At 41.3% G+C, this 12,874-nt stretch overlaps 1 protein-coding gene across 1 annotated transcript in view; it reads right to left on the reverse strand.

Moving 5' to 3' along the window:
- ddx1 (DEAD (Asp-Glu-Ala-Asp) box helicase 1) overlaps nucleotides 1–12,874 on the reverse strand; it is an 82,952-nt gene that overhangs the window by 41,851 nt on the left and 28,227 nt on the right. Inside the window, exon 16 of the mRNA XM_055911765.1 lies at nucleotides 9,657–9,746. Within this exon, the coding sequence (XP_055767740.1) occupies nucleotides 9,657–9,746 (90 nt within the window). The remainder of the gene's footprint in view (nucleotides 1–9,656; nucleotides 9,747–12,874) is intronic.

Raw genomic sequence — 12,874 nt, forward strand, 5'->3', positions numbered from 1 at the left:
GAGGTATACAGACTATCACCTGGTACAGAGAGAGAGAGAGGTATACAGACTATCACCTGGTACAGAGAGAGAGAGAGAGGTATACAGACTATCACCTGGTACAGAGAGAGAGAGGTATACAGACTATCACCTGGTACAGAGAGAGAGAGGTATACAGACTATCACCTGGTACAGAGAGAGAGAGAGAGGTATACAGACTATCACCTGGTACAGAGAGAGAGAGAGAGAGAGGTATACAGACTATCACCTGGTACAGAGAGAGGTATACAGACTATCACCTGGTACAGAGAGAGAGAGAGGTATACAGTATACAGACACTAGGGGTATAACAGAGTAATATATAGGTACAGACAGACACTAGGGGTAATATATAGGTGCAGACAGACAGACACTAGGGGTATAACAGAGTAATATATAGATGCAGACAGACACTAGGGGTATAACAGAGTAATATATAGATGCAGACAGACACTAGGGGTATAACAGAGTAATATATAGGTGCAGACAGACACTAGGGGTATAACAGAGTAATATATAGATGCAGACAGACACTAGGGGTATAACAGAGTAATATATAGATGCAGACAGACACTAGGGGTATAACAGAGTAATATATAGGTGCAGACAGACACTAGGGGTAATATATAGGTGCAGACAGACAGATACTAGGGGTATAACAGAGTAATATATAGATGCAGACAGACAGACACTAGGGGTATAACAGTAATATATAGGTGCAGACAGACAGACACTAGGGGTATAACAGAGTAATATATAGGTGCAGACAGACACTAGGGGTATAACAGAGTAATATATAGATGCAGACAGACAGACACTAGGGGTATAACAGAGTAATATATAGGTGCAGACAGACACTAGGGGTATAACAGAGTAATATATAGGTGCAGACAGACAGACACTAGGGGTATAACAGAGTAATATATAGATGCAGACAGACACTAGGGGTATAACAGAGTAATATATAGATGCAGACAGACAGACACTAGGGGTATAACAGAGTAATATATAGATGCAGACAGACAGACACTATGGGTATAACAGAGTAATATATAGATGCAGACAGACAGACACTAGGGGTATAACAGAGTAATATATAGGTGCAGAAAGACACTAGGGGTATAACAGAGTAATATATAGATGCAGACAGACACTAGGGTATAACAGAGTAATATATAGGTGCAGACAGACACTAGGGGTATAACAGAGTAATATATAGATGCAGACAGACACTAGGGGTATAACAGAGTAATATATAGGTGCAGACAGACACTAGGGGTATAACAGAGTAATATATAGATGCAGACAGACAGACAGACACTAGGGGTATAACAGAGTAATATATAGGTGCAGACAGACAGACACTATGGGTATAACAGAGTAATATATAGGTGCAGACAGACAAACACTAGGGGTATAACAGAGTAATATATAGGTGCAGACAGACACTAGGGGTATAACAGAGTAATATATAGATGCAGACAGACACTAGGGGTATAACAGAGTAATATATAGGTGCAGACAGACACTAGGGGTATAACAGAGTAATATATAGATGCAGACACACAGACACTAGGGGTATAACAGAGTAATATATAGATGCAGACAGACAGACAGACACTATGGGTATAACAGAGTAATATATAGATGCAGACAGACACTAGGGGTATAACAGAGTAATATATAGATGCAGACAGACACTAGGGGTATAACAGAGTAATATATAGATGCAGACAGACAGACAGACACTAGGGGTATAACAGAGTAATATATAGGTGCAGACAGACACTAGGGGTAATATATAGGTGCAGACAGACAGACACTAGGGGTATAACAGAGTAATATATAGGTGCAGACAGACAGACACTAGGGGTATAACAGAGTAATATATAGATGCAGACAGACAGACACTAGGGGTATAACAGAGTAATATATATGTGCAGACAGACACTAGGGGTATAACAGAGTAATATATAGATGCAGACAGACAGACAGACACTATGGGTATAACAGAGTAATATATAGATGCAGACAGACAGACACTAGGGGTATAACAGAGTAATATATAGATGCAGACAGACACTAGGGGTATAACATAGTAATATATAGATGCAGACAGACAGACACTAGGGGTATAACAGAGTAATATATAGATGCAGACAGACAGACACTAGGGGTATAACAGAGTAATATATAGGTGCAGACAGACAGACACTAGGGGTATAACAGAGTAATATATAGATGCAGACAGACACTAGGGGTATAACAGAGTAATATATAGATGCAGACAGACAGACAGACACTATGGGTATAACAGAGTAATATATAGGTGCAGACAGACAGACAGACACTAGGGGTATAACAGAGTAATATATAGATGCAGACAGACAGACAGACACTATGGGTATAACAGAGTAATATATAGGTGCAGACAGACAGACAGACACTAGGGGTATAACAGAGTAATATATAGATGCAGACAGACAGACAGACACTAGGGGTATAACAGAGTAATATATAGGTACAGACAGACACTAGGGGTATAACAGAGTAATATATAGATGCAGACAGACACTAGGGGTATAACAGAGTAATATATAGGTGCAGACAGACAGACAGACACTAGGGGTATAACAGAGTAATATATAGGTGCAGACAGACAGACACTAGGGGTATAACAGAGTAATATATAGATGCAGACAGACAGACACTAGGGGTATAACAGAGTAATATATAGGTGCAGACAGACACTAGGGGTATAACAGAGTAATATATAGATGCAGACAGACAGACACTAGGGGTATAACAGAGTAATATATAGATGCAGACAGACAGACACTAGGGGTATAACAGAGTAATATATAGGTGCAGACAGACAGACACTAGGGGTATAACAGAGTAATATATAGATGCAGACAGACAGACACTAGGGGTATAACAGAGTAATATATAGATGCAGACAGACACTAGGGGTATAACAGAGTAATATATAGATGCAGACAGACAGACACTAGGGGTATAACAGAGTAATATATAGATGCAGACAGACACTAGGGGTATAACAGAGTAATATATAGATGCAGACAGACACTAGGGGTATAACAGAGTAATATATAGGTGCAGACAGACACTAGGGGTATAACAGAGTAATATATAGATGCAGACAGACAGACACTAGGGGTATAACAGAGTAATATATAGATGCAGACAGACACTAGGGGTATAACATAATAATATATAGATGCAGACAGACAGACACTAGGGGTATAACAGAGTAATATATAGATGCAGACAGACAGACACTAGGGGTATAACAGAGTAATATATAGGTGCAGACAGACAGACACTAGGGGTATAACAGAGTAATATATAGGTGCAGACAGACAGACACTAGGGGTATAACAGAGTAATATATAGGTGCAGACAGACAGCCACTAGGGGTATAACAGAGTAATATATAGGTGCAGACAGACAGACACTAGGGGTATAACATAGTAATATATAGATGCAGACAGACAGACACTAGGGGTATAACAGAGTAATATATAGGTGCAGACAGACAGACACTAGGGGTATAACAGAGTAATATATAGATGCAGACAGACACTAGGGGTATAACATAGTAATATATAGATGCAGACAGACAGACACTAGGGGTATAACAGAGTAATATATAGATGCAGACAGACACTAGGGGTATAACATAGTAATATATAGATGCAGACAGACAGACACTAGGGGTATAACAGAGTAATATATAGATGCAGACAGACAGACACTAGGGGTATAACAGAGTAATATATAGGTGCAGACAGACAGACACTAGGGGTATAACAGAGTAATATATAGATGCAGACAGACAGACAGACACTATGGGTATAACAGAGTAATATATAGATGCAGACAGACAGACACTAGGGGTATAACAGAGTAATATATAGATGCAGACAGACACTAGGGGTATAACATAGTAATATATAGATGCAGACAGACACTAGGGGTATAACAGAGTAATATATAGGTGCAGACAGACAGACACTAGGGGTATAACAGAGTAATATATAGGTGCAGACAGACACTAGGGGTATAACAGAGTAATATATAGGTGCAGACAGACACTAGGGGTATAACAGAGTAATATATAGATGCAGACAGACAGACACTAGGGGTATAACAGAGTAATATATAGGTGCAGACAGACAGACACTAGGGGTATAACAGAGTAATATATAGGTGCAGACAGACAGACACTAGGGGTATAACAGAGTAATATATAGGTGCAGACAGACAGACACTAGGGGTATAACAGAGTAATATATAGGTGCAGACAGACAGACAGACACTAGGGGTATAACATAGTAATATATAGGTGCAGACAGACAGACAGACACTAGGGGTATAACAGAGTAATATATAGGTGCAGACAGACACTAGGGGTATAACAGAGTAATATATAGGTGCAGACAGACAGCCACTAGGGGTATAACAGAGTAATATATAGGTGCAGACAGACAGACACTAGGGGTATAACATAGTAATATATAGATGCAGACAGACACTAGGGGTATAACAGAGTAATATATAGATGCAGACAGACACTAGGGGTATAACATAGTAATATATAGATGCAGACAGACACTAGGGGTATAACAGAGTAATATATAGATGCAGACAGACACTAGGGGTATAACAGAGTAATATATAGATGCAGACAGACACTAGGGGTATAACAGAGTAATATATAGATGCAGACAGACACTAGGGGTATAACAGAGTAATATATAGATGCAGACAGACAGACACTAGGGGTATAACAGAGTAATATATAGATGCAGACAGACAGACACTAGGGGTATAACAGAGTAATATATAGGTGCAGACAGACAGACACTAGGGGTATAACAGAGTAATATATAGATGCAGACAGACAGACAGACACTAGGGGTATAACAGAGTAATATATAGGTGCAGACAGACACTAGGGGTATAACAGAGTAATATATAGATGCAGACAGACACTAGGGGTATAACAGAGTAATATATAGATGCAGACAGACACTAGGGGTATAACAGAGTAATATATAGATGCAGACAGACACTAGGGGTATAACAGAGTAATATATAGATGCAGACAGACAGACACTAGGGGTATAACAGAGTAATATATAGATGCAGACAGACAGACACTAGGGGTATAACAGAGTAATATATAGGTGCAGACAGACAGACACTAGGGGTATAACAGAGTAATATATAGATGCAGACAGACAGACACTAGGGGTATAACAGAGTAATATATAGGTGCAGACAGACACTAGGGGTATAACAGAGTAATATATAGATGCAGACAGACAGACACTAGGGGTATAACAGAGTAATATATAGGTGCAGACAGACACTAGGGGTATAACAGAGTAATATATAGGTGCAGACAGACACTAGGGGTATAACAGAGTAATATATAGATGCAGACAGACACTAGGGGTATAACATAGTAATATATAGATGCAGACAGACAGACACTAGGGGTATAACAGAGTAATATATAGGTGCAGACAGACACTAGGGGTATAACAGAGTAATATATAGATGCAGACAGACACTAGGGGTATAACATAGTAATATATAGATGCAGACAGACAGACACTAGGGGTATAACATAGTAATATATAGATGCAGACAGACAGACACTAGGGGTATAACAGAGTAATATATAGGTGCAGACAGACAGACACTAGGGGTATAACAGAGTAATATATAGGTGCAGACAGACAGACACTAGGGGTATAACAGAGTAATATATAGGTGCAGACAGACAGACAGACACTAGGGGTATAACAGAGTAATATATAGGTGCAGACAGACAGACAGACACTAGGGGTATAACAGAGTAATATATAGGTGCAGACAGACAGACACTAGGGGTATAACATAGTCATATATAGATGCAGACAGACACTAGGGGTATAACAGAGTAATATATAGATGCAGACAGACACTAGGGGTATAACATAGTAATATATAGATGCAGACAGACACTAGGGGTATAACAGAGTAATATATAGATGCAGACAGACACTAGGGGTATAACAGAGTAATATATAGATGCAGACAGACAGACAGACACTAGGGGTATAACAGAGTAATATATAGGTGCAGACAGACACTAGGGGTATAACATAGTAATATATAGATGCAGACAGACAGACACTAGGGGTATAACAGAGTAATATATAGGTGCAGACAGACACTAGGGGTATAACATAGTAATATATAGATGCAGACAGACACTAGGGGTATAACATAGTAATATATAGATGCAGACAGACACTAGGGGTATAACAGAGTAATATATAGATGCAGACAGACAGACACTAGGGGTATAACAGAGTAATATATAGATGCAGACAGACAGACACTAGGGGTATAACAGAGTAATATATAGGTGCAGACAGACACTAGGGGTATAACAGAGTAATATATAGGTGCAGACAGACACTAGGGGTATAACAGAGTAATATATAGGTGCAGACAGACACTAGGGGTATAACAGAGTAATATATAGATGCAGACAGACAGACACTAGGGGTATAACAGAGTAATATATAGGTGCAGACAGACAGACACTAGGGGTATAACAGAGTAATATATAGGTACAGACAGACACTAGGGGTAATATATAGGTGCAGACAGACAGACACTAGGGGTATAACAGAGTAATATATAGATGCAGACAGACACTAGGGGTATAACATAGTAATATATAGATGCAGACAGACAGACACTAGGGGTATAACAGAGTAATATATAGATGCAGACAGACACTAGGGGTATAACATAGTAATATATAGGTGCAGACAGACAGACACTAGGGGTATAACAGAGTAATATATAGGTGCAGACAGACACTAGGGGTATAACAGAGTAATATATAGGTGCAGACAGACAGACACTAGGGGTATAACAGAGTAATATATAGATGCAGACAGACAGACACTAGGGGTATAACAGAGTAATATATAGATGCAGACAGACAGACACTATGGGTATAACAGAGTAATATATAGATGCAGACAGACAGACACTAGGGGTATAACAGAGTAATATATAGGTGCAGACAGACACTAGGGGTATAACAGAGTAATATATAGATGCAGACAGACAGACACTAGGGGTATAACAGAGTAATATATAGATGCAGACAGACAGACACTAGGGGTATAACAGAGTAATATATAGGTACAGACAGACACTAGGGGTAATATATAGGTGCAGACAGACACTAGGGGTATAACAGAGTAATATATAGGTGCAGACAGACAGACACTAGGGGTATAACAGAGTAATATATAGGTGCAGACAGACAGACACTAGGGGTATAACAGAGTAATATATAGATGCAGACAGACACTAGGGGGTATAACAGAGTAATATATAGATGCAGACAGACAGACACTAGGGGTATAACAGAGTAATATATAGGTGCAGACAGACAGACACTAGGGGTATAACAGAGTAATATATAGGTGCAGACAGACAGACACTAGGGGTATAACAGAGTAATATATAGATGCAGACAGACACTAGGGGTATAACAGAGTAATATATAGGTGCAGACAGACACTAGGGGTATAACAGAGTAATATATAGATGCAGACAGACACTAGGGGTATAACATAGTAATATATAGGTGCAGACAGACAGACACTAGGGGTATAACAGAGTAATATATAGATGCAGACAGACAGACACTAGGGGTATAACAGAGTAATATATAGGTGCAGACAGACAGACACTAGGGGTATAACAGAGTAATATATAGATGCAGACAGACACTAGGGGTATAACAGAGTAATATATAGGTGCAGACAGACAGACACTAGGGGTATAACATAGTAATATATAGGTGCAGACAGACAGACACTAGGGGTATAACAGAGTAATATATAGATGCAGACAGACACTAGGGGTATAACAGAGTAATATATAGGTGCAGACAGACACTAGGGGTATAACAGAGTAATATATAGATGCAGACAGACAGACACTAGGGGTATAACAGAGTAATATATAGGTGCAGACAGACACTAGGGGTATAACAGAGTAATATATAGATGCAGACAGACACTAGGGGTATAACAGAGTAATATATAGGTGCAGACAGACAGACACTAGGGGTATAACAGAGTAATATATAGGTGCAGACAGACACTAGGGGTATAACAGAGTAATATATAGGTGCAGACAGACAGACACTAGGGGTATAACAGAGTAATATATAGGTGCAGACAGACAGACACTAGGGGTATAACAGAGTAATATATAGATGCAGACAGACACTAGGGGTATAACAGAGTAATATATAGATGCAGACAGACACTAGGGGTATAACAGAGTAATATATAGGTGCAGACAGACAGACACTAGGGGTATAACAGAGTAATATATAGGTACAGACAGACACTAGGGGTATAACAGAGTAATATATAGATGCAGACAGACACTAGGGGTAATATATAGGTGCAGACAGACAGACACTAGGGGTATAACAGAGTAATATATAGGTACAGACAGACACTAGGGGTAATATATAGGTGCAGACAGACACTAGGGGTAATATATAGGTGCAGACAGACAGACACTAGGGGGTATAACAGAGTAATATATAGATGCAGACAGACACTAGGGGTATAACAGAGTAATATATAGGTGCAGACAGACAGACACTAGGGGTATAACAGAGTAATATATAGATGCAGACAGACAGACACTAGGGGTATAACAGAGTAATATATAGATGCAGACAGACAGACACTAGGGGTATAACAGAGTAATATATAGATGCAGACAGACAGACACTAGGGGTATAACAGAGTAATATATAGGTGCAGACAGACAGACACTAGGGGTATAACAGAGTAATATATAGGTGCAGACAGACACTAGGGGTATAACAGAGTAATATATAGATGCAGACAGACACTAGGGGTATAACAGAGTAATATATAGATGCAGACAGACACTAGGGGTATAACAGAGTAATATATAGGTACAGACAGACACTAGGGGTATAACAGAGTAATATATAGATGCAGACAGACACTAGGGGTAATATATAGGTGCAGACAGACAGACACTAGGGGTATAACAGAGTAATATATAGGTACAGACAGACACTAGGGGTAATATATAGGTGCAGACAGACACTAGGGGTATAACAGAGTAATATATAGATGCAGACAGACACTAGGGGTATAACAGAGTAATATATAGATGCAGACAGACACTAGGGGTATAACAGAGTAATATATAGATGCAGACAGACACTAGGGGTATAACAGAGTAATATATAGGTGCAGACAGACACTAGGGGTATAACAGAGTAATATATAGATGCAGACAGACACTAGGGGTATAACAGAGTAATATATAGGTGCAGACAGACAGACACTAGGGGTATAACAGAGTAATATATAGATGCAGACAGACACTAGGGGTATAACAGAGTAATATATAGATGCAGACAGACAGACACTAGGGGTATAACAGAGTAATATATAGATGCAGACAGACACTAGGGGTATAACAGAGTAATATATAGGTGCAGACAGACAGACAGCCACTAGGGGGCAGCGTACCTGAAGTCGCTTGCCGTCCGGGGTGACTTGAGGAATCTGGTTGTAGATTCTCATGATAAAGTCGGTGTAGCCGGCAGTGAGGAGACCATCCTGGAGAGGAGACAACATGTTACACCACACTGTACAGGTTACACACTAGACAAAGGGCACAACGTTGGTTACTGAACACCGGGGGGGGGAGACCAGGGGGGGGTCTGGAACCAGGGGGGTCTCCAACAGGTGGATCGCCAGCTAGCAGCATCTCCCAGCCCACCTACACCGGGGGGGGGGGGGGATCTGGAACCAGGGGGGTCTCCAACAGGTGGATCGCCAGCTAGCAGCATCTCCCAGCCCACCTACACCGGGGGGGGGGGGGGATCTGGAACCAGGGGGGTCTCCAACAGGTGGATCGCCAGCTAGCAGCATTTCACATACGAGTAACTCACCAAGCAATTCTGAAAGAATATTGATTTTCTAAAATGTTGTTTCCATCACAAGTCTGTTTCCATCACAAACCTGTCATTAACAAGCTCCTGGTTTCTATCCAATCAAAGCCACATTATCCCACCCCTGGTCAGCCACTATTGGCTAACAAAAGACAAGCATAATAGCTATCTGACAAATAATTTCCAGCGATAATGCCCGTCGATCTGATTGACGAGAGCATTTGTCAAATCCCTCATTATATAGCCAGTTAGCCGCGCTGGTGACAACCTCCTCAATGGAACGTTAACCTCATTATGTAGCCAGTTAGCCGCGCTGGTGACAACCTCAATGAAACGTTAACCTCATTATGTAGCCAGTTAGCCGTGCTGGTGACAACCTCCTCAATGAAACGTTAACCTCATTATGTAGCCAGTTAGCCGCGCTGGTGACAACCTCCTCAATGAAACGTTAACCTCATTATGTAGCCAGTTAGCCGCGCAGGTGACAACCTCCTCAATGAAACGTTAACCTCATTATGTAGCCAGTTAGCCGCGCTGGTGACAACCTCCTCAATGAAACGTTAACCTCATTATGTAGCCAGTTAGCCGCGCTGGTGACAACCTCAATGAAACGTTAACCTCATTATGTAGCCAGTTAGCCGCGCTGGTGACAACCTTCTCAATGAAACGTTAACCTCATTATGTAGCCAGTTAGCCGCGCTGGTGACAACCTCCTCAATGAAACGTTAACCTCATTATGTAGCCAGTTAGCCGCGCTGGTGACAACCTCCTCAATGAAACGTTAACCTCATTATGTAGCCAGTTAGCCGCGCTGGTGACAACCTCAATGAAACGTTAACCTCATTATGTAGCCAGTTAGCCGCGCTGGTGACAACCTTCTCAATGAAACGTTAACCTCATTATGTAGCCAGTTAGCCGCGCTGGTGACAACCTCCTCAATGAAACGTTAACCTCATTATGTAGCCAGTTAGCCGCGCTGGTGACAACCTCCTCAATGAAACGTTAACCTCATTATGTAGCCAGTTAGCCGCGCTGGTGACAACCTCAATGAAACGTTAACCTCATTATGTAGCCAGTTAGCCGCGCTGGTGACAACCTCAATGAAACGTTAACCTCATTATGTAGCCAGTTAGCCGCGCTGGTGACAACCTCAATGGAACGTTAACCTCATTATGTAGCCAGTTAGCCGCGCTGGTGACAACCTCAATGGAACGTTAACCTCATTATGTAGCCAGTTAGCCGCGCTGGTGACAACCTCCTCAATGAAACGTTAACCTCATTATGTAGCCAGTTAGCCGCGCTGGTGACAACCTCCTCAATGAAACGTTAACCTCATTATGTAGCCAGTTAGCCGCGCTGGTGACAACCTCAATGAAACGTTAACAGCAGCGTAGGATTACCTGACAGACATGATTAATTGTATCAATTGGTTGGCCGTACTTTTGCGAACTCTGCCATGACATGTTGCTGCAGCAGATCTACAATAAACGTTGTCAGATCGACACCTTCCTCTTTCTAAATGTGCAACTAAAGGGGAATCACAACAACATGTATATATATATTTATTTTTAGCCACAAAACTAGTCTTCTGATCTGATTTAAGCTTTGACATGGTCTCAGAATATCCATTTTATGTTTCTATATTATTAATTGTAAATAATGAACCAAAACATAAAAGCTGAACATTTAAAAAGGTGTCGGCTCCATTTTAAAAAGAGCCGAAATGAGCCCATTAGTGAGCATTTCTCCTTCGCTGATGAAACTGTGGGTTTGAACAACTGAGGAACTTCTGCACAAACTGTCAGAAACCGTCTCAGGGAAGCTCATCTCCTCGTCCTCCCCAGGGTCTTAACCAGACACCTGACAGTCAGACAGGTACATACACCTGACAGTCAGACACCTGACATTGACACCTGACATTGACACCTGACATTGACACCTGACAGTCAGACAGGTACATTGACACCTGACAGTCAGACAGGTACATTGACACCTGACAGTCAGACAGGTACATTGACACCTGACAGTCAGACAGGTACATTGACACCTGACAGTCAGACAGGTACATTGACACCTGACAGTCAGACAGGTACATTGACACCTGACAGTCAGACAGGTACATTGACACCTGACAGTCAGACAGGTACATTGACACCTGACAGTCAGACAGGTACATTGACACCTGACAGTCAGACAGGTACATTGACACCTGACAGTCAGACAGGTACATAGACACCTGACAGTCAGACAGGTACATAGACACCTGACAGTCAGACAGGTACATAGACACCTGACAGTCAGACAGGTACATACACACCTGACAGTCAGACAGGTACATACACACCTGACAGTCAGACAGGTACATACACACCTGACAGTCAGACAGGTACATACACACCTGACAGTCAGACAGGTACATACACCTGACAGTCAGACAGGTACATACACACCTGACAGTCAGACAGGTACATACACACCTGACAGTCAGACAGGTACATACACACCTGACAGTCAGACAGGTACATACACACCTGACAGTCAGACAGGTACATACACCTGACAGTCAGACAGGTACATACACCTGACAGTCAGACAGGTACATACACCTGACAGTCAGACAGGTACATACACCTGACAGTCAGACAGGTACATACACCTGACAGTCAGACAGGTACATACACCTGACAGTCAGACAGGTACATACACCTGACAGTCAGACAGGTACATACACCTGACAGTCAGACAGGTACATACACCTGACAGTCAGACAGGTACATACACCTGACAGTCAGA

The sequence above is a fragment of the Salvelinus fontinalis genome, unplaced genomic scaffold (genome assembly GCF_029448725.1).
Source record: "Salvelinus fontinalis isolate EN_2023a unplaced genomic scaffold, ASM2944872v1 scaffold_0091, whole genome shotgun sequence".
NCBI classification, from domain to species: Eukaryota; Metazoa; Chordata; class Actinopteri; order Salmoniformes; family Salmonidae; genus Salvelinus; species Salvelinus fontinalis.